The sequence below is a fragment of the Oreochromis niloticus genome, linkage group LG19 (assembly GCF_001858045.2).
Source record: "Oreochromis niloticus isolate F11D_XX linkage group LG19, O_niloticus_UMD_NMBU, whole genome shotgun sequence".
In the NCBI taxonomy this organism is placed as follows: Eukaryota; Metazoa; Chordata; class Actinopteri; order Cichliformes; family Cichlidae; genus Oreochromis; species Oreochromis niloticus.
The window spans coordinates 15,268,510-15,292,601 of NC_031983.2; the positions used below are offsets into that span (position 1 = coordinate 15,268,510).

A 24,092-nucleotide genomic window follows, 5' to 3' on the forward strand; every position below is an offset into this window, starting at 1 on the left:
GAGTTGGAAGTATCATAGTTCAAATACTTTTAGTAGAATTTTAATAGAATTTTCAGGTATCTATATTGTACTTGAGTATTTATTTTTCTGACAGTTTTTTATATTTACTCCCTACATTTTACCACAAATATCTGTATTTTCTACTCCTTACATCTTCAAAATAGATTCATTACTTTAAGTTTAACACATTTGAGGGAAGTTTTTAATTCCCAGCACTGTGTGCCTTCAAACATCAAATCGATTTGGGCCTAAATTGAGGGAATAAGAATGGATAAATGGCAAAGTTACTGATGTAGCCTCAATCACTGCTTTTTATCCAATCCAATATCACGTCAAATCTTGGAGCCCACTGTGTCGATTTCATGTTTTAGAGAGGCATATTTTGTTTCAAGTCAACGTGAAAATAATCACGGGAAAGTGTCCCTTTATTTACCAAGTATCATACAGGCCACCTGAACTTATTTGGTTATTTTGGCTGTCAAAGGGTCAGAAATCATACTATAAGTGAATGATTTTGCCCTTTTTTCAGAATAACCTCAGCTTTCAATATCCGGCAGTCATTTTACATTATTGTATTATTATGACGATGGAACAACAGTTTAAAGTGGCAAAAAAAACTGACTGACTGAGTGGAAAATGATATTCAACATGAACAAAATGTAAGGCAGTGCAACACCAAACAGAACAGAACGATATAGACACAACATTACAATAAAATGTGCAAAAGACTGAGTATTGTGCAAAAAGTAACTTGTTGTATGAAGGTGTGTGTGTGTGTGTGTGTGTGTGTGTGTGTGTGTGTGTATAAGACTCTGCAGATAAGTGCTTGGTAGTGACGTGTATGAAGGTATGCGTGTATGTTTGTCGTTCCCGTCACTGAGTGTTCAGCAGTCTGACGGCCTGAGGGAAGAAACTGTTTCACAGTCTGGCAGTGAGGGACTGAATGCTCCAGTACCTCTTCCCAGAAGCCAGCAGGGTGAAGAGTGTGTGAGAGGGATGTGTGGGATCCTCCACAATGCTGGTGGCTTTGCGGATGCAGCGAGTGCGATAGGTGTCTGTGATGGCTTCAATAATCTTCTCCGCTGTTCTCACTATCTGTTGTGGGGTATTGTGGTTTGATACGCTGCAGTTACCATATCAGACAGTGATGCAGCTGCTTAGGATGCTCTCGATAGTCGCTCTGTAGAAGGGGGTGAGAATGGGTGGTTGGAGATGGGCTTTTCTCAGCTTCCGCAGGAAGTAGAGGCGCTGTTGGGCCTTCTTAATTATGCAGCTGGTGCTGAGGGACCGGGAGAGGTTCTCCGCCAAGTGAACATCAAGGAATTTGGTGCTCTTGACGACTTCCACAGAGGATCCATTGATGTTAAGCAGACAGTGATCTCTCCATTCTGTCCTGAAGCCAACAATCATCTCTTTTGTTTTGTCCATGTTCAGAGACAGGTTGTTGACTCTACACATGTCCGTTAGCTGTTGCACTTCCTCTCTGTATGCTCACTCATCGTTCTTACTGATGAGACCCACCACAGTCGTGTCATCGGCAAACTTGATAATGTGGTTTGAACTGTGCATTGTTGCGCAGTCGTGAGTCAGCAGAGTGAACAGCAGTGGGATGAGCACACAACCCTGAGGAGCTCCAGTGCTCAGTGTGGTGGTGTTCGAGATGCTGTTACGGATCCGGGCTCTCTGAGGTTTCTCTGTCAGAAAGTCCAGGATGCAGTTTCACAGGGAGGTGTTCAGGCCCAGCAGGCTCAGTTTTACAATCAGGTGCTGAGGAATGATTGTGCTGAATGCTGAACTGAAGTCTATGAATAGCATTCGTATATATGTGTCTTTATTGTCCAGGTGGGTGATGGCAAGATGTAGGGTGGTGGCGATGGCATCATCTGTTGACTGGTTTGGGCGATAGGCGAACTGCAGTGGGTCCAGCGTGGGTGGCAGCCGGGTCTTAATTTGAGTCATGACAAGCCTCTCAAAGCACTACATCATGATGGGAGTGAGTGAAATAAGACAGCAGTCATTGAGGCAGGACACTGGGGACTTCTTTGGCATAGGAAAGAGGGTGGTGGCCTTGAAGCACGTTGGGACAACAGCAGTGCTCAATGAAGCACTCACCCGGGGATGTTATCTGGACCAGCAGCTTTCTGAGAGTTAACTCTGCAAAGAGACACAGAATCTGGTCATTTGTTTGTTTGTGTGTGTGTGTGTGTGGGGGGGGGGGGGGGGGGGGGGATTCCACACTAACACGTCATTCTGAGTGTCAACCGCGCATAGAAGCTGTTCAGCACATCTGGGAGGGAGGCGTCACCCTCGTAGGCAGTTGTCATCTTCCTGTAGTTGGTGATGGCCTGGATGCCGTGCCACATGATGCAGTTACAGTCATTTAAACAGCGCTTGTAAAATGGGCCTGCCGGTGAGCCCGTGGTAAATAAAGAGTTAAATGGACAATTAAAACACATTTGCATGTATATACATATTAGCCACCCAGCTTAATAGTTTCTGGCTATTAAGGACCCTGGAATGTACTTCATAAGTTTATCCGTAAGTTTGATCATGTATAGCTAGCTAGCTCTACAGAAGAGGAGCAGGAATAAAGGGAGTAGAGCTTTTTAAGTAGGAGCTCATTTTACATGCAATGTTTCTGTGAGATTAACAAATAAGAGCAAACACAAACTGGTTCTATGCAGTTCATCTCCTAGTTTGTCTGATAGCTAAAAGTAGAGCTGCTGTAATTCAAAGTGAGAAAAGAGTGAGCGATAACCTCACTCAGAGATGGAGAGAGATGTAAGAAAGTCAGGAGAGGAAGAAGAGAGGTTATATTTAAAAGTAGGAACTGCTCAGTAGCATTTGATAAACTGGAAATTTGAAGCTGTGTTTTGATGAATAATATATTTTTTCATTGTGAAAAGGTCCTGTAAAACAAACTGAGGTATGCTAAATTTGTGTTGTTCAACAGTTGCATGAAAATACAAGGCCGTGTTGAGAAGGACAAACAGGTTAGCTTGCTGTTCTGTGGTGAATATGCAATGATGCATTGTGTTGTGACTGTTGCACATCCATGGTCAGAGTTGATTAACAGATATCTCCGTGTTGATGTTGTACTTGTATCATCAAAATAATGTTGCTCCAGGATCAACACTGCAACTGACCAATCAAGCTGTTGTGATGTAATAGGGGGAAAAGAAAAAGAAATGCTCTCGTTTATATAAAACTCTCTTCCGGAACAAATGGTAAGCATCTCAAGGGTTTTCTTTATGCAGTATAACAAACATATTGTGATTCTTTCCCCAAGCTGAGCCACTCCAACCAATCTTAGAGTTGCTACACTCTACATAGATATAGATGTAACACTGTCTGTGAGGCCGGATTTAAGAAATAAGTGCTGAAAATTCACATTTTTAGAACATGTTTAGCGCCATCTTGTGCTAGTACAGAACATCACATCACCAAGTGAAGGTTGGTTGAGATTAATGAACTTACATAAACTTTGCTAACTAGTGATAGAACCAATAACTCAGTGGAAAACAAGGGGACTAAAACTAACAAGCACTCTGTACTGGCCCTGACTCCATTAGTTTTACGTTAAGAAACTGAGGATATACTGTCTCTTACTAAGTCTCTTACTTTCTTCCAGGTTAGAGCAGGTCACAAGAACATCTTTAATTTGCCCCAAATTAAAACCAGAGTCGCTTTAAGTTTCTGGGATAGGTTTTTTTTTTTTAATCTTCTGCATCATACATTTCATTAATGTCTGTGATTAATTTACAAGCTGCCAGGGATCTAATTTAACAAGTTTCTGTCTCATCAGTGAGTCATAATTGAAGCTATTAGTCAGAATGATGACAGCTAATCAGCTAATCAGCTAGTTTAAATAAAGATCTGATTGATGTTTTGTTTGATTTCATTAGCATATTTTCATCACTCCTAATATAACACATCAAAGATGTCCACGGGCATTTTGTGGGTCAGTTTTTGTTTCTTTGCCTTCATTTAATGTTGACAAAATATAAAAATGACAGCAAACTACACAAATTCACCCTGTGCCACCATCCCTCTGTAGATTCAGGTAAGGTATTGCGGTGTTCTTTTTCTACTAAGAGAAGTTCAGGAGGCAATTTATTAGTTCACACTATTTTAGGTAACAATTTAGAGATTCAGGATGCACAACTGTGGAGCTCTCAGTGTCAGGACACGGAGAAGTGGAGAATAATTCATAATTCAAAGCATATATTAGACACATTGAAATAGAAAATATTTGTGGGGAGAGGCCCTGGTTTAGACTAGGCTCCCTTATTTGTTCTCCTCGTAGTCCTTCCTCATGGCAACGGTCTTTGACCTCCAGTCAGGGATCCTGTCCTGTGTGACAAAACTCCTCCCTACTCTACAGTTGTTATTGTTACTGTTGTTTTATTTCCATGTTGACGTCAGCTTTACCAACAGCTTAAAGTTTCTATTTCTTCTTGTGTTATCATCAATACTGGAAACAGATGTTATCATACACCCACACACGGCCGCCTTTCCCTAATTGAAAGTTGTGTTTTGTAAGCGTTTAGCAGTTTCACTTTCAACACTTAACTCTCCTATGTCTTAGTTAACCCTTCACACTGTCAGGTTAATGCTTTTATCCTTCTAACGAGGAGTGCATCAACTCTATTATGAGCATACATTGCAATTAATGTTAAAAAGAAACTTTATCAAAACTTATTTCTAACATTATCAGAGCAGAATCTTGTCATTGGTCCCGGCACCACAGTTTGAGACGTCAACACATTTAAAATTGATATATGTGCCTGAGTTGCCCTCAGTTATCATCATGTACCCCAAACAATGAGGATAATGAGAAACAACAAGTGCTTTATGGACTACTGCTCTACTGATAAGGGTTCCCTTGAGGAATGAGCTGCAGATGTAGAGTTATTGGTGCATTCAGTTCCATCAAGTAACTCTTTTACAGGGGTGGGGAACTCCAGGCCTGAAGGTCCGATGTCCTGCATGTTTTAGATATCAGCCTGGATCAACACACCTGAATCAAATGATTAGTTTATTACCAGGCGTCTGCACAATTCCCCACCTCTGCTCTATTAAGGTTAGCCCTCATTGTAGGCATTCAGTCAGAATGGAAGAAATTAATAAAGGTGAGATCATCTGATCAAATTTGATTTCATGTTTTTATTTACAAAAACTCATAAATTTCAGAGAGAACAACTTCCACAAGATGATGTGTCATAAATGACAAATTTCTTGTATTTATATTAAAACCAGTTATTGGTACAGGTCAGTTAGAGGTATAGGTCAATAGGTACAACCCTGTGGAAAAGTCTTGAGCCACCCCTTGTTTCTTTATATTTTGAAAAAGAAGATGGACAAGGGCAGAGATTAATTGAAGTTGTGCAAATATGCATATAAGGAAAAACCCGAGTGTCCATAATTCTAACAAGGGCAAAAGTTAATATTTTACAATACCACATTTATTCTTTAATACACCTTGAATACTCTTTAAGTAATCTTCAGGAATAGTTTTCCAGGTTTCTTCAAAACTTCTTTGGATGTTGACTCTCAGAATGATCCCACATCTTTACGGGACGTTAGTGCAGTCTGGAGATCACACTGCTTTCTTTACAGCCACTGAGATAAGTGAGCAATACTGCATTTAAACCACATGATGGAGGTAGAGACTAATAAAAGCACAGTGGGGGAGACTTTCAAGAAGGCTCTATACAGCGCACTGTGAACTGCGTGAACCAGCGCTCTCACTCACTGTAGATTTAAGCAGCACCAGCCCCCCTCTGTGGTAAATGGTTAATTCCACGTGTACAAGCACACAACACAATAAATCCTCCTCTCCCTGATTCCAGAGTATAATTCCTAGAATAAGGCTAACAAGCCTCTCCAACCTTTAATGTGGACATGCTCTCCATTTCATCTCTGTCATGAAATGGAGAGAATCTTATCTGAGAAATACTTTATGCAATGACCACTGAGCTCCTCCCACCATGTTGACTTTGGTCCTCCACCCCGGCCTTTGTGGGTTTCCTAGGAGGATTCTGATTTGCTACCAGAATCCAAACAGGTGATGCAGGCTGGTTTAAGTGGTAGCTCTGAGGTTGGGTGAATGTGATTAATTTTTTAATGTGGGTCTTGATGAGTCCTCTAAACTTCCCTGTGGCAAAATAATAAACTACAGGATCCAAAATGCAGTTGAGGCCCATAAGAACCAGGGTGATCTGATGAGCATCGCTCAGCAACTGACGAGTGGTCTCGCTGTACTTCACGTGGCCAAAGCCGTCTTCGATCTCCAGCACTGCCAGAGCCCAGGGGCCTTGAACTATGTGGTGTGGCAGGAAACACAGAACAAACACTCCCACCACTGCCAGCAACATCTGGAGAGCCCTCCGTTTTACCCCTGCAAGCTGTTTAAATATGGATGTCACAGTGGGCTTTTTAGACTGTGTTCTTGAAGACTGAATTTCCGACTGAGGAGAGTTTTTACAAACTAAAATTCGAGCAATAAGGAAATTGCACATCACAATAAGTAAAAAGACAACAAAAAACAATCCAATTATTAAAAAATGAGTGACAGCCACTTTTTTCTTCTTGTCATTAGTTCCACCCTGGTATCCCTCAAAACAGCGACGTATGTCAGTGTTGTTTTTACGGTGCACGTTGATCCCTGGACTCACCAGAAAAGGAACAGACATCGCCACAACAAACACCCAGATACAAATACAAACTATGACGCCACGAAGTCTGCAATCTGACGAGGCTGCGTCCAGAGGCCGAGTCAATGCCCAGCATCTGTTGATGCTGATGGCTGCAAGGAAGAGGATGGTGCCGTAGGTGTTGATGAAAAAGAAGGTGCCTGTCACCCGGCACATGACGTCTCCATAAACCCAGTCTCCCTCACGGATATAATAGTCAATCCAAAAGGGAAGAGCACACACAAACAGAAGATCAGCCATGGTCAAGTTGGTCATGTAGATGTGGATTTCTTTAATGGCCTTAGCTTGACAAAGGCAGCGCAGGACAAACAGCACGTAGAGGTTAGAGATGAAGCCCAGGATGAAGAAGATGATGTAGAAAACCGGGATGAACACATAACGAAACGGGGAGTCCAGGAACAGACTCTCAGTGGAATTAATGGTCGTGGACTCCACACTACTCATTGTTGTCATAGTAACTGACTGAGTCATCTTTGTCTGTGGGAGACAAAATATATTATCATCAGTACAATGTCCTGTGACAGATAAGCAGAGTTTTGATGCAGATGACAAAGGTAGCGTACAATGGAGGGAAAAGCCTTTGAGAATAACTTCTTTTTGTTGTCCTTTCATTGAAGGCAGGTATAATAAATAAAAGCAACAAATAAATAAAAACAACAGTAAATGACTATAATAGGTTTAAAATAATGAAAGTAACAAGTAACAACATTTTATTTGAAGTGCCTCAGTTCTATGCTTTATATTAACTAAAACGCCATGTAACCTTGGGGGGTAGAATGGGGGTAGAATGCTGTAGACTCTGGCTCACGCTTGGCTGGGAGAGAATACATAACAGGGGACCATCTTCTAGTGGAAAGTTACTGAGACACTGTTGTTCAGACTAAAGAGGGACCAGCAGGCACCTAGTTTTGAGAAAACAAAGGTTGTTGATTTCTGTGTGTCAATGTGCTGCTGGGACTGCCCCAGTATATTTTGAGGTTGGAGGCTGAGCTATGAAAATCCCCAGGTACATGTAATAAAATTAATTGATGGTTTATTTTGAGAAAAACAGGAATGGGATATTACACTATTTTATGATGCATTATACTACTGATTTATAAGAAATGCTGTTTGTGTAGAATCACGACCTTATTTCTCTGATTAGGGAGAACAAAACATTCTGCACAGGAAGCCAAGGTTGTAACTTAGGCTCACTGAGAGAGAGAAAGAATGTGAATGCTTAGCTGTAAGAATATGAAAAACGGTCAGGCACTTCGAGATTTTGCCGATTTAGCAGTACCCAGCAGAACATTGCCCATCTAACCATTACACTGCTACCGCCAGCTACTTCCAGTTCATCCTGGGATCCCTCAGGTAAAGATATAAACTTATCCAGCCATCCATGGGATGTAAAAGAAAATGTGACTAACCAGTCCAGAGCACCTTCTTCCATTGCTCAGTGGTCCAGCTCTGACACCTGTGCATTCAGAGGATACACAACAAATTGACACTTTTCTATTAGAACCAGCACTAACATAATTTAAACTACAGTAGCTCACCACTGTTTAGTCTTCTAGTTTCTAATTCGTTTTTATTTTTAATTCATTTTGACTTTTTGCTTTAAATTCACTCTATTTTCCATTAGTTTCTATAGAGAATTTGGGTTTTTTACTGTTTTTAGTTATTATTGTATGGAGGGCATATGTCAGAGGAAGGTCTTAGGAAAAGCAGTACAAGTATCCAAGTGTTTCCTCTATATTTGTATTTTATTTTAGTTACTTTTCCAAGTTCAACAAAATGTTTCAGTTAGTCTACTTTTTTTTTTCAAAAGTTTTCAAAAGTGGGGTTTTTTTCACAGATAATTATAATACTGACAACTGTACACCCCACAAGAGCTGCAGTTCTAACTCAGTTGAATAACCATAAAAGGTCGTCACTTGTTTAAATCCTTCCATTTGCCCATTTTTCCTGCTTCTAACACATCAACTTTGAGGACAAAATTATCATTTGCTCCTTCATGTATCACACCCACTACTTTGTGCCATGAGGAACAGATAATCATGACAATAATGTCTGATCCGTGTATATTTCCACTTTATTCTCTCCTTCTCATCTGTTTTCACTTCTTTTATTTCCTTTTTAAAAAAATTTCTGCTCTCTCTTCTTTCATTATCTTAAATAATGTAATAAAATGCTATTTGAGGAAATTTTCTGGAGAGAATTCTGCAATTGGATTCTCGGCCCACACCCACATTCGAACAAAGGCTTTGTGAAGTTTTGTGACCGTGTTTTATCATGTTTATATAATCTGTCTGTAAACAAACATCTCAACACTCTTTATAAAAGAGACTGTCAGGACTGTTAGGACTAGGTATCTACTATTACTCAATCTATTAACTCTCAGTCAAACACTTTATAGGTAGACACACAGACTCATTAATCTGCATCTTACAATAACGCTATACATCATGAAGCCTCAGTTGCAGACCATGAGGGAAGGACTGGGGTTGGATTTCTGACTTGTTTATGTTCATTCTATTACTTACGCTAAAGTGATTTCAGAACTAGAGATCTCTCTCACAAGGCCTGAATTCAATCAAAGATAAGCGTCAGAATTAAAACAGAAAGTAGAGCAAAAAGGGTCAAAGGTTAAACCAGGATGTGGTTCTCGGACTATAAACTGCTGTAAAAAAGCTGACGCTGAATGACGGTGCAAAGTCTAACAACCTAAATACATACGAGGGGGAATCTGTCATTGAGGAGAATCTGTCATTGAACAAGCTTGAAACCAACTTACGATAAAGAACAACAGTCCAACAGTAGATAAGTAGATAATAATCTCTGTTTGTTGTTAGTTTTACTGTATTTTTTTCTGAATATGTGCCACACTGAAATTATCAAGCATAATTGTAATTGCTTTATCAATGGTTAGTTGATGTTGCATGACCTGCTGTCATAATATATCCTCTGTGTCATTTTAAAAAAAACAAATTACAGAAAGAACCGTACACTTACCGTCTGCTTCTTCTGTTGTTTAATGATTTTACAGCGTGGCTTCTCTGACAGAGAGGGAATTTACGCATCAGACTGTGTGAGTGGGAGTGTTCTCTCGGGGAAGACGGAGGAGGTGTCGCTCCAGTCTTCTTAGAAAAGCCCCAAATGGTCCAAAATACATAAAGTTCACCTCCACAGTTTCATACACCTGACAATAACAAGCACCAAGAACAACAACAACAAAGAAATGATGTTACCAAGTAAAGAAAGAACTGCTTACACAGGAAAACTGGTCCTTAAAAGGACATGCTGATACGAGACATAAAAATGTGGGGGTTATAGTTGTTAGTCTGTGTATGAAAAGTCGCTGCCACTATTCACAGATCTTGGTTACATGTAATTTTCTTTAAAAAAAATGCTGCAAAATGTGCTACAGATTCTTTGAAAATCACCCTAAAATAAAACGGGAACCAGAGTAGAAGCAGGCCCTGTGTCGCTGTGCCAACCTTTTTGCATCATATACATAAGCATCAACTTACAGAAGGAAGGAGGAATATATTAATCAGAAATAATCTAAAAACCTTACCGTGAACAGGTGTGTCTGCCAAACACTGAGCTTGTCGCTGTGTCTATCAGGCTGTCGCCTGCCGAGGGAATTCCCGCAGATCAACTTAATTGCATCCATCCGAAAGCGAATCAGAAGATTGCAACTGACACCCTCGTGTACTCAGTCAATCTCTCTGTCTCGATGGCCCTAATATTATGCTGTTGGAGTTTAATTACTGTAATTTGAAGAAAACATTGGGCACTTTCTATAAATATGTGAACTCTCTTACACGCTTCAATAAAACTCTGGATCTTTGTTATGGTTCCATTAAAGGTGCATATACATCTGTGGCAGGCCCCGCCCTCAGATCCTCTGACCAAAACACAGTGCATCTCCTGCCTGTTTATAAGACTGTGCTACGGAGAGAGAAGGCGAGGACACACCCCACAAAGGTATGATAACGACGTCTCTTTAGCCCTGCAGGGCTGCTTTGCCTGCACTGACTGGCCGGTGTTTACAGAGTCATCCGAAAACATTAATGAACTGACCGACGTTATCTGCAGCTTTTGTAGAGATATGATTATTCCTTTAAAAGTTGTGCATTTTTTCCCAAATAACAAATCATGGTCTTCGAGGCTGATTCATGAAAGGAAGAAAGCTTTTATTGAAGGGAATATCTCTAAGGTAAAAAAAGAAATTACAAAGGAGATAAGAGTTTGTTTCTTGGTGTTATCAGTCGTTTTTAAATGTCAACACCTTGAAAACTAAGGACATGGTGATTGAATTCAGGAAGCCATCCCCTCATCCTGCACTGACAGTAGTAAATGGTGCAGCCATTGAACTGGTGGATAGTTATAAGTATTTGTAGGTTGTTCTTGATATTGCTCCGTCCTTTGAGTCACATTTTGCTGCTACATTGAAAAATGTCCAACAACGACTGTATTTTTTCAAGGAGATTGAGAGTTTTTAATGTTTCATCTGAAATGATGACCCTTTTTTTTGAAAGTTTTATTGATTTAATGTTTTGTATCATTGCTTGGTACCGATATTTGTCTTTGACCAATAAGACCAGACTTGGAAGGCAACCTCTGTCATGTTATGTTCAGACAATCCTCTCTTTAGAGATTTCCAGTTGCTTCCCTCAGGTCGTCAGTATAAAGCGCCACCAGTGAAGACCAAGAGACATAGAGTGTCTTTTATACCTGCTAAACCATTAGCGTGGTTGCCATCACCACTACACATTAGACTTTGATGATTCTACTGATGAAACCTGGGCTGTTCATTTTTTATTTTTTTAATGTATGCGTTGCTTGGTGTGTGGACATACTGTAAATCAATGTCCCATTAGAGACAGTAAAGTTACCATTGACCATTGGATGTCTATCGGTTCAAACAATGCAAAAACTGCAATGGCAAGAATTGGGAAATCTCCCTAGGCTGAACCCAAAGTCTATAGTTTATTTAGTAAACCGAAAAAAAAGTTAATTCTGTTGATCTACACGTACCGTTTTCAGTGGAAGCAATGTTTTGTCACTCATCTTGCAGGTTTCCCCAACCTTTTAAACAGTACATTTGCATTATGACTGAGACTAGTACCAGTGGCAAGCAATGCGTTGTGAGGTCAGGTTCATCTCTTCGTCTCTTCCTTCATCTCTCTGTTGGAAAGGCTGTCGACTGTGTGTGAGAGCCCCCTTCTGGCAAGAGAGCGCAGTTGCGCATTTGGGCACATGATCCAGAGCACTGAGGTTAAGATAAGACGTAGCAAGAGCCACCTTTGAAGCGGATTCCACAGAGGACATCTAGGCATGGTGTGAGTTGTGTGCGTCGCTAAAGAACTGTAAGATTGATTCGTGCCTGGAAAGGACAGTCTTGAACCTTTTATGTCATTTAGTAAATCAGCTTATGTAGAAGAATGTTTATTATAATGTTCACTGTGTGATTGCTGGTAAGGCTAGCTGTTATGTTACACAATTCTAAGCTGTAAGCTAAAACGATTTTGGTGTTCTGTGATGTATGATTATTGGGTGTATTTATAATTAATTGTAAATAGGTTGGAGAAACCTGCAGTCAGCTGAAAATGAAGAAGTCACTTGGATGAGTGACAAAATGTTTCTCCCATCCAGATGAACAGAATCAACTTTTTTGGGATTTCCTTACCTGGATGATTGAGCATGCATCAAGACATTTATTTACTAAAGTTTTACAGTGGCTTTTAATGCCACTAAGATGCCTTACGTTCCTGGTTTACAGGGGAAATGCAAACCCCGGGGCAGGGGTGTCACAAGGGCAGTAGGTACAAACTGTACTTGTGAATAAGGTAGCAGTGAAAAGAAGTTCTCCATGTGTGCATCTCAGAATATTAAAAATGAGAAACAATCTGATAATACTAGAATATGAATCATGTCAGCATAATGTTAAAAAATGTTAATAGTGGGAAAGCACAAAGGATACAGCACATCTTCTAATTTGTCAACACCCACCACATTCCTCCATTCATTTTATCTTTCAGAATATTACTATACTTACTCAGCTGGCCCTCAGTTATCATCATGTGCTATCATTGTAGGCATTCAGTCAGAATGCAATGAATTAATAAAGGCAGAGATCCTCTGATCAAATTTGATTTCATGTTTTTATTTACAAAATCTCCTATACATTTCAGAGGGAACCCTGCAAATGTTAAAAGGTGAGAAAAAAGAAATCCTTTCATTAAAAAAAGGTTTGACCAGTGGGTGACTGATGGGTCTGTCTAGCACAAACCCGCCGCTGGAATGAGAGAATTCAACTACACAGCAAAGCAAGACACAAGTAGTCAAAGTTCTTTGTGTTACTCATGCATGAGGGCGAGAACCACGACAAGCGCCCTTCCTTCGCTTTATCCCAGTTGCTCTTGTCTGCTCCCTCCCATAGAATGTGACCCTATAAACGACTTCCCTATACTTGCTGGTCTGGAAGTCCGGCAGTTCATCTAAACAAAAGGCACTTAGAGTAAAATAGATATAAATGTGTTTGCTATACAATATATCAGTAAGAGAAGATATAACCTCTCTCATGACCTTAAGCTGTGTGTGTGCATGCCAGAACACTCTGGAAGGCACACACAGTCTTTACAGACTGCTAAGGATCAAACCTCTATCATTATGCAATCTTTTATAAAACTCTAACCATATATGAGTAAATATTTTTAAGCATAAATGACAATCCGTTAATATAAACCTGACAGTGACCATGACAATAAGATCCTCAGTGATGAGGAAATATTTCAAACATGTGAGACAGGTGAAAGGGAAGAAATGGTAAAGAAGAATGACAGAAAAAGCATTTGCAAATATGCATGAAAATACATTATAAAAGGAAAGTCTTTCAAGCAAGCTCTATACAGCGCACTGTGAACTGTGTGAACCACCGCTCTCACTCACTGTCGTTTTAAGCTTCACCAGCATCCCTCTGTGGTAAATGTTTAATTCCATCTGCATGTACAAGCACACAACACAATGAATGCTCCTCTCCTCTCTCCCTGATTGCAAAGTATAATTCCTAGATTAAGGCTAACAAGCCTCTCCAACCTTTAATGTGGATATGAAACACTACATGTATAAAGGCAAATTTACACAGTGGAGCACTACTCTAAACAACTGTCATATATTTAACTAACATAACACATTATATAACCTAATGTGTTATGTTAGCTAACTAATGTGCCTGTTAGCAGGGGAATAGTGTTTATAGTTCAGGAAAATAGGTGTGCTTTTTGAAAAATAGTTTAAAAAAAAAAGATTGGTTATAGTGTTTAAGCAATTGAGAAAAGCTATAATACATGTAGTGTTTCATGGCCACCTTAATAATGTAACTGAGGATTCAAAATTATTCCACAGTTAGTCACTGAGATTCATCTCAGTCATAAAATGGATAGAATTTTATCTGAGATGGGGTTTGGTTCAAAATGCTGGATAAGTGAGATTTCTGAAAATACTTTATCCAATGACCACTGAGCTCCTCCCACCATGTTGACTTTGGTCCTCCACCCCGGCCTTTGTGGGTTTCCTAGGAGGATTCTGATTTGCTATCAGAGTTCAAGTGGTAGCTCTGAGTTTGGGTGCATGTGATTATTTTTTTAATGTGGGCCTTGATGAGTCCTCTAAACTTCCCTGTGGCAAAATAATAAACTACAGGATCCAAAATGCAGTTGAGGCCCATAAGAACCAGGGTGATCTGATGAGTGTCGCTCAGCAACTTACGAGTGGTCTCGCTGTAATTCACGATCTCCAGCACTGCCAGAGCCCAGGGGCCTTGAACTATGTGGTGTGGCAGGAAACACAGAACAAACACTCCCACCACTGCCAGCAACATCTGGAGAGCCCTCCGTTTTACCCCTGTGGGTCGTTTAAACGTTGACGTTACATTTGGTGTTTTAGACTCAGTTTCTGAAGACTGAATTTTAGACTGAGGAGAGTTTTTATAAATTAAGACTCGAGCAATAAGGATATTGCACATCACAATGAGTAAGAAGACAATAAAAAACAATCCAATTATTAAAAAATTAGTGACAGCCACTGTTTTCTTTTTCTCTTTACTTTCATTCTGGTATCCCTCAAAACAGCGACGTATGTCAGTGTTGTTTTTAGAGTGTTTGTTGATCCCTGGACTCACCAGAAAAGGAACAGACATCGTCAGAACAAACACCCAGATACAAATACAAACAATGATCCCACAAATTCTGCGGTCCGACGAGGCTGCGTCCAGAGGCCGAGTCACCGCCCAGCATCTGTTGATGCTGATGGCTGCAAGGAAGAGGATGGTGCTGTAGGTGTTGATGAAAAAGAAGGTGCCTGTCACACGGCACATGAAATCTCCATAAACCCAGTCTCCCTCACGCATATAGTAGTCAATCCAAAAGGGAAGAGCACACACAAACAGAAGATCAGCGATGGTCAAGTTGGTCATGTAGATGTGGATTTCTCCCATGGCCTTGGCTTGACGAAGACAGCACAGGACAAACAGCACGTAGAGGTTAGAGATGAAGCCCAGGATGAAGAAGATGATGTAGAAAACCGGGATGAACACATAACGAAACTGAGAGTCCAGGAACGGATTAATGGTTGTGGACTCCACACTACTCATTGTTGTCATAGTAACTGATTGAGTGATTTCCATTATGTTTGTCTGTGGGAGACAAAATATATTATCATCAGTACAATGGTTTACTCAGACTTTTGATGCAGATGACAAAGGTAGGGAAAGATTTTTTTTGTAATATTTCAATTTCAGGTAAAATAAATAGAGAAAAAAACAAAACCACTAAATGAGTAAAAATGATGTAAAATAAATAAAGAGGACACTTTTCTCCTGCAAGGACTAAGTTATCTATCAACTTTTATTGGCACAAATGTATTTACCAGATAAATTGTTAGCCATACATTTATTGTATTAATTGATTTCTTGTTGTTATCTGAGCACATCTTCTGAAATTGTCAGGTAATTCTAAACAGACTGAGAAGTCTTAACATTTCTTTGTACTATGAATCATATGTTCCAAATTGATGTAATGGCACAGAAGTATGATAAGTTATAAACTGGAGATCATCTTGCCAGGGGAACAACAGAAGCATGAAATCACTGAGTTGTTGGACCGCACCCATATTTGAACATATGCTTCATGTGAAATTTTGTTTTGCACAGCTGTAGTTTTATCATAGTAATATAATCTGCCTCCAAAAAAACGTCTCAACACTCTGTATAAAACGGCCTGTTAGGACTTTATCTGCCATAGACTACTTATTACTCATCTAAGATCTAACTGTCAGTCAAATACTTTATAACTAGAGTCATTAATCTGCATCTTGCAGTAACATCATGAAGCCTTTGAAAACTCAGTTGCAGACCACGAGGGAAAGACTGAGGTTGGATTTGTGACTGTTTTAGGTTCGTTTTATCTTTGGTTTTGCCACCAAGACTAATATGGTTATAGAAGTTGAAGCCACTGATAGTGATCGCTCTGACATGACTTGAATTCATTCAAAGACAAGCATCAGAATTAAAACAAAAGTAGTGCAAATAGGTCAAAGGTTGAACAGAGATGTGGTTCTCAGCCTTTAAACTGCTGTAAAGGAGCTGACACTGAAACGGTGCAACCTCTAAACACCTAAAGATGTTCGAGGAGAATCTGTCAGTGAACAATGTGTCATGAACTGTGTGTGGAGCAGGCAGGGCAGGACCCAAATGCAGACTCTCGGAGGCGAATGTGTAAACCACAAATTACAGACAACAAGCTTGTCAATAAACAACAATAAAGAACAGTAGTCCAACAGTAAATCAGCTGTGAAGCTGTTTGATAAACTGACACATCCCTGTTACTGGGAAATAACTGACACTGCTAAATACTATCAGCTTGTGAACAAGTTTAACTGAGTACTATTTTTTCTGGCTTTTTTTCTGAATAAGTGCCACAGGTGTTTATTTTATAACCTGTCCGGATCTGTCTTATGCAGCAGCAGCAGTTAAATTACAAACAGCTGTAAGGTACTTTTCAGATATTACAATTATTTTTCAATTACTGACATCATCAAACTATTAATATCAGATGATGTACTGTAATTAATAGTTAAGTTAAACATTTTGAGCAAAGCACTGGCTACTCTAAAACCTTCATTTTTCACAGATATGAAGCTAAGAAATGAATAAAGGAGGCACACCAGAAACAGAAAAATGCGATTAATTTGATCAAATAATAAACTGACAATTTTTTCAAGCAAAATTAAAACTGAAAGATTTGTGAAAATAAAGATGCTTTTAGCTTTAGTGTCTTCTCTTCTTGACTAAAACACATTATTAGACTGATGATTATTAGTGAGTGAGGATATTAAGACTGCCTGTCTTAATATGTAAAACAAGAAATAACGAGGAGAACTGTACACTTACACAACTGCTTCTTCTGTTTTCAATCTCCTGATGCGCGTAAACACTTTGAATGAATTGACAGCTTCAGTTCAGCAACAGTGCGACTTCTCTGAGAGAGAGGGGGAGTTTGTGCGTCTTGTGAGCGTGTGAGTGGGAGTGTTCTCTCAGGTCAAAGTGGAGGTGGTGTTATTTCAGTCTTCTTAGGAAAGACCCGAGGAACATTCAGCTACACGATTTCATGAGTCCCGTGAAGAAGACACAGCCTGATTTTTCCAAATGTTTGCTAATGTTTACTAACAGTAGTTGTTCCACTGAAAACCCCGTGAATCTGCAGTTCTGCACGTCTTTATTTGGTAGTGTGTGAGACTTATGCAGCCCTCTTCTTTATTTGGCATTGTTTCTTTCATGAATTTCTTTAGAAAAAAGAATCTAATAGTTCTCACATTCGCAGCTTTACTTTGCTGTACAAGGGCAAAAAATGTTACACACTAGTAATTGCGATTGTTTTATGATGTGTTTGTGTATTGGTATGCATACTAAATATGCACTGTGTACAGCTCTCCATGGACACCTTTTGTTGTGCTCAGAGTTGGAAGTATCAAGGTCCAAATACTTTGTTACCGTGTTTAAGTAGAATTTTCAGATACCTATATTTCCCTGAGTATTTATTTTTCTGACGATTTTTTATATTTACTCCCTACATTTTACCACAAATACCTATATTTTCTACTCCTTACATCTTCAAAATAGATTCATTACTTTAAGTTTAACACATTTGAGGAAAGTTTTTATTTCACAACACTGTGTGCCTTCAAACATCAAATCGATTTGGGCTTAAATTGAGGGAATAAGAATGGATAAATGGCAAAGTTACTGATGTAGCCTCAATCACTGCGGTTTATCCAACCTAATATAACGTCAAATTGTGAAATCAAGCCAGTTCACCGTGTCTATTTCACATTTTAGAGAGGCAAAGTTTTGATATTTTGTTTCAAACCAACATGAAAATAATCACAGGAAAGTGTCCCTTTATTTACCAAACATCATACAAGCCTCCTGAACTCATTTGGTAATTTTTGCTGTAAAAAGGTCAGAGATCATACTGTAAGTGAATGCCTTTGCCCTTTTTTCAGAATAACCTCAGCTTTCAATATCTGGCAATCATTTTACATTATTATGATAAACTGGAAATTTAAAGCTTTAAAGCTGTGTTTTTCTATACTATATTTTCGTATCGTGAAAGGTCCTGTAATATAACAAACATATTGTGATTTTTTCTCCCCCAAGCTGAGCCACTGCAACCAATCTTAGAGTTGCCACACTTTACATAGATATACTGTAGATGTAACACTGTCTGTGAGGCCGGATTTAAGAAATAACTGCTTAAAATTAACCTTTTTTGAACATGTTTAGCGCCATCTTCTGCTAGTACAGAAGATGGCATCTAATTTAACAAGTTTCTGTCTCATCAGTGAGTCATAATTGGAGGTATTGGTCAGAATGATGACAGTTAATCAGCTAGTTTAAATAAAGATCAGATTGATGTTTTGTTTGATTTCATTGGCATATTTTCATCACTCCTAATATAACACATGAAAGATGTCCACAGGGCATTTTGTGGGACAGTTTTTTTTCTTCTTTTCCTTCATTTAATGTTGACAAAATATAAAAATGATATAGCAAATTACACAAATTCACCCTGTGCCGCCATCCCTCTGTAGTCTAAAGCGCTTGGAAAGAAAAGCGTCTGGACATCTTTAAGTTGCTTCAAGACATTTCACTTCTCATCTGAAAAGCTTCTTCAGTTCTAGGGTCAAATGGTGGAGAGTCCCAGATTTAAACCCTATGCGAGTGTCCCCGAAAAGGGTTATGGACCCACTATTAATCCTCTACCTAATCACACGAGCCAAGGTGTGAAAATGGGTGTGGGTCACAATCAGCCAAGGTTTCGGGTAAAACCATTGTATAACCTGCCCCCTCCTATCATGTGATTTCCCAATCTCAAAAGGCCCAGGATGTTCATGGGCGTTAAGGCGTCTGGGAAGGGATCTCAAAACTGGATTATAGATGGCAGACAGTTGCAATGTTCCCTCTAATTTTCCATGTGTCTGAGCGAACACACAAACTCCCTGAGCGATCCCTTGGACCACTGTGAGCAACAGCAGACGTGTGCACTGTGGTCACGCCAGCATCTAATCCATCCAAGTTACATGGTTTATTAAAATAATCAAATTACAGCATTTACATTTATGTTCGACTACTTTTAAGTAACTGCTTTAGCCCACTTACAATGAAAATGTAAAACAAAAATGTAGTCATTGACCTGTGTAGTATGTTAACACTATTGGAAGTAAAAATAACTTGAACTCCAATTTTGAAAACACAACTTTCTTTTTTTTTTTTCTAGAAAGCTCTGACTTGTATTATGAGTCTGAGTCTGTGGTCTGGGAGAGTCCTATAACTCTCTGTCTGCAAAATACAGTATAGTGACCAATGCTGGGCAATTAATTATATAGTTACTTCTTCAAAAAAGTAACTGAGTTATGCAAACAACAAAGTTTTTTGCAGCTGTTTACTTAAAAATGCAGCCAAGGTGTTTTTTAAATAAACATTTCAAACTATTTACAGAACAATCAGCTGTTCTGCATCAAATCTGATGCCACACAAATTATTTGTGCCACTCCAAAATATAATTTCTGTCCCCTATGAGATAAAGGAGAACAACAGCCTGATACCTGCAGGCCTGACAACAGGAGATGTATCACTCCTGTAACATTCAGCAGCCGCCTCATTGTTCTGACACACACAACAAAACTATTGACCACACTACACACTAACTACACACTAACTACACAAGATTTGCGCTAAACGTTGCAAATCTCTCACATCTCAAAACACCGCCGTCACTCCTAAAACTTCCCCCCGTTTCTTAACAACTTGCCATATCATTTTTTGATTGGTCGACATGGTACTTTTTTCGACCAATAGGAAAGGGTGGGAGTTTTTTTGGTTTTGTTTCTGCTCACAGGTAGAGAGTGCTTTCGAGCGTTTTCCTTATAAAACGCCGTTTTTAAGGTTTCGTCCCGCAGTAAATATAAACAACGACAGTATTCAGGAAGAAAACCAAACATTGCAGATATTTTTATCATAACTCTGGTTTTACGTGGCCTAGCAACACAATTTAAAAACTGGTATAAAGTCCACACTTTTTCCGTCAATTGTTCCGTCTGTCCTGCTCACATCTCCAGTGGTTGTACACGTTGTCATTAACGTGGCTTCACTCCACATCAGCCACGCCGCTTTGCCAGCTAAAACACCGGTGTCGGCACATAAGGACGCTGTCATAGCCTGTCAACGACGTTGATTAGCTGCGTATATACGAATGTGAATCGCATCATTGGCTGGACTATGGGATAAGGTGGCATCGTTCTAATCCCATACGGGAGCAGCCAGTTACTTACTGACTAACACTGCAAAACACAATTGTTAAAGTTTTGATTTTAATTTCAATTCAGGTTAGATTTTTTTTGTGCGCAACGCAATTTTTCTGTGCGCAGAGACCGTGCCAGCAGTGTGCAATTGCGCACGTGCGCAGTTTAGAGGGAACATTGGACAGTTGGTGACATCATATAAGCTCCTTAGGCTACAATGACCTGGATGACTGAGAACCTTGACAGACGATCCCTGATTTGCTCCCAACGCAGGGGAAAGTAATTCTGTCAGAGACCTACCTTGGCAGTTGTGCAGGTGAAGCTAAAGGCAAGATATGCTTTACCATATTTTCTAGTCTTTGGCGATGCTTCATCCTCTGCTTTGCATTTGTGTGGGAGCCCTGTCGAAAACCTGCCCATTATGCTAGCAGTATCTAGGCGTTCTTTTTTTCTCTCTCTCTCTTATTAATTCACGCCCCCCACCAAGTGTCCTCTTTTTTGAAAAACAAAATATGGTCACCCTATGTTATGTTATCATCAATACCAGAACGGGATGTTATCATACACCCACACACGGGCGCCTTTCCCTAATTAAAAGTTGTGTTTTGTAAGCGTTTAGCAGTTTTACTTTCAACACTTAACCCTTCACACTGAGGTTAATGCTTTTATCCTTCTAACGAGGAGTGCATCAACTCTATTATGAGCATAAATTGCAATTCATGTTAAAAAGAAACTTTATCAAAACCTATTACTGACATTATCAGAGCAGAATCTTGTCATTGGTCCCAACACCACAGTTTGAGACGTCAACACATTTAATATTGACATATGTACCTGAGTTGCCCTCAGTTATCATCATGTACCCCAAACAATCAGGATAATGGCCTAGCTCATCTGATCAAATTTGATTTCATGTTTTTATTTACAAAAATGGTCCAAAATACGTAACGTTCACCTCCACAATTTCATGCACCTGATAATAACATGAAACACCGAAAACTACTACAAAGAAATGATGTTACCAAGTAAAGAAAGAACTGCTTACACAGGAAAACTGGTCCTTAAAAGGGGAATGACTAGGACATGCTGATATGAAACATAAAATTTGGAGGTTAATTATCCTAAAATAAAACAGGACCAGAGTAGACGCAGGTCCTGTGTCGCTGTGCCATCCTTTCTGCATCACATAGCACAAACCAAAAGGAGTGCAGCAGTCGCTTGGCTTTCTTGTTGCAGTTTATTAATCAGAAATGGTGTAAAAACTTTACCGTGAACAGGTGTGTCTGCCAAACATTAAGCTTTTCTCTGTGTCTATCAGGCCGTTACCTGCCGAGGGAATTCCTACAAATCAACATCACCGTTAATTACATCCATCCGAAAGCAAATTCGAAGATTGCGACTGACAACCTCGTGTACTTGCTCCAATCTCTCTGTCTCGATGGCCCCTAATATTATTCTGTGGGACTTTTATCTGTAATTTGAAGAAAACATTGGGCACTTTCTATAAATATGTGAACTCTCCTACACGCTTTAATAAAACTCTGGATCTATGTTATGGTTCCATTAAAGGTGCGTATACATCTGTGGCAGGCCCCGCCTCAGATCCTCTGACCAAAACACGGTGCATCTCCTGCCTGTTTATAAGACTGTGCTACGGAGAGAGAAGGTGAGGAAACACCCCACAAAGGTATGATAACGACGTCTCTTTAGCCCTGCAGGGCTGCTTTGCCTGCACTGACTGGTCGGTGTTTACGGAGTCATCCGAAAACATTAATGAACTGGAAAAGCTCATCAGGAAGGAGATTCTCCAGCAGGTAGAAAAGCTTAATGTTCCACTACAGTTTGCATACAGGCCTTGCAGGGGTGTTGATGATGCTGTGGTCACTTTATTAAATTTCCTATGTCGCCATCTCAATGGGGCCAAAGCCCATGCTCGGCTCCTATTTACTGACTTTTCTTCAGCTTTCAATACTATTCAGCCACATCCTTTAGCTTTTAGCCATCCCCCCATCCTGCACTAACAGTAGTAAATGGTGCAGCCATTGAACTGGTGGATAGTTCTAAGTATCGGGGGGTTGTTCTTGATAAGGCTCTGTCCTTTGAGTAACATTTTGCTGCTACATTGAAAAAGGTCCAAGAACGACTGTAGTTTTCACGAGAATAAGAGTTTATAATGTTTGATCTGAAAGGATGACCCATTTTTATAAATGTAACTGAGCACTAAGGTGTCAAATAAAATGTGAAAGAAATACTGCACATGAGACCTATCAAACCAAAGGTGTGAGCAAATAACACTACACTGCAAACCGTCACACCCAGTTTAGAGACACTGCTATCAATTTACCTGTGGGCACGCACTGCAAACAATTTGGCTCTCAGTACAGCTGGGATTCAGCGCTATGCATGACCTGCAACCTGGGTTTATAAAGGTAAGTGGCACAAACAAATAAACGAAGGTTAGTCCGCCCTTACAAGGCTCACTCTCAATCATTCATAACAGCCTTTACGGCTCGACGGACTAACCAAAACAAAATTACAAATCAACCAAAAGAACAAAAAGAGGACAGCAGAGGCAGCACAACAACAGCTGCAAAACACAAACAAAATTATTGATTAAAATGTTACCCAATAAACCCATCAATTTTATTAAACCATGCAAAATCACAGATCTAAAACAAACACCCAATATACCTGCAATATTGATCGGTTTCCCTGCGCGCAGTTGATCTAGAGCTTGATTGATTCTGCCATTAAAACTTGTGGTCACACTAAAAAGTCCAACAACACGGATTAAGAGCGCTGACCTCACCTCACGCACCACTACCCTGTCAAAGTTCCTTTATCAATCACACGGCACAAGGCAGCAAACTGCCAGGTGACACTTGTTACATAAAGTTTTATTGAATCTGTTTTAGTGTTTTGTATCATTGCTTGATACGGTAATTTGACTTTGACCAATAAGACCAGAATTGGTCTTGGTTAAAGTGGCTGTTCAAATTTCAGGGAGATCTCAGGTCCAGCTTGTGGACTTTTATAACAAGTTGGGGCTGGCGAAGCCCAATTCTGGCAAGTGAGAGCAGTTGTGGTCCAGAGCACTGGGGTTAAGCTAACACATAGCAAGAGGCTAAGGACGCTAAAGAACTGTAAGTAGACACTATTTCCTGCCTGGAAAGGACAGTCTTGAGCCTTTTATGTTATTTAGAGAATCGGCTTATGTAGAAGTGCAATGTTTATTAATCTGTTCACTATCTGGCTGGTTCATGTTATGCTGTTATGTTACACACTTGGGCAACTCTAGGGCAACTCAACGTGCGTGAAGTGTTTTCAACTGAGTATCATGTACCTGGAGTCAAGTGTTTTGACCAATGCATGAAACTATACAATTTTAGACATAAGTTTTAACGGGCGCCATTTTCTATGTAAACTCTCACCTTTCACGTGATTCTTGCGTAGGTGGTAGAAGAGGTTTGTCGTGTTTGAGTCTGAGGTGGGGACCGGTTTCCTGCATAATTTGCATGGTACAGAAGC

At 39.8% G+C, this 24,092-nt stretch overlaps 1 protein-coding gene across 1 annotated transcript; it reads right to left on the reverse strand.

The window, feature by feature from the left end:
- Window positions 1-5,164: 5,164 nt before the first annotated feature.
- Window positions 5,165-20,952, reverse strand: LOC100704653 (platelet-activating factor receptor). Its single transcript, XM_025901098.1, has 3 exons — window positions 20,865-20,952; window positions 14,572-15,399; window positions 5,165-6,362 (listed from the first exon to the last, which is right to left on the reverse strand). Exons 2-3 carry the CDS (start codon window positions 15,388-15,390, stop codon window positions 5,961-5,963), a joined length of 1,221 nt encoding a protein of 406 aa, XP_025756883.1. The 5' UTR covers window positions 15,391-15,399; window positions 20,865-20,952; the 3' UTR covers window positions 5,165-5,960.
- Window positions 20,953-24,092: the final 3,140 nt, after the last annotated feature.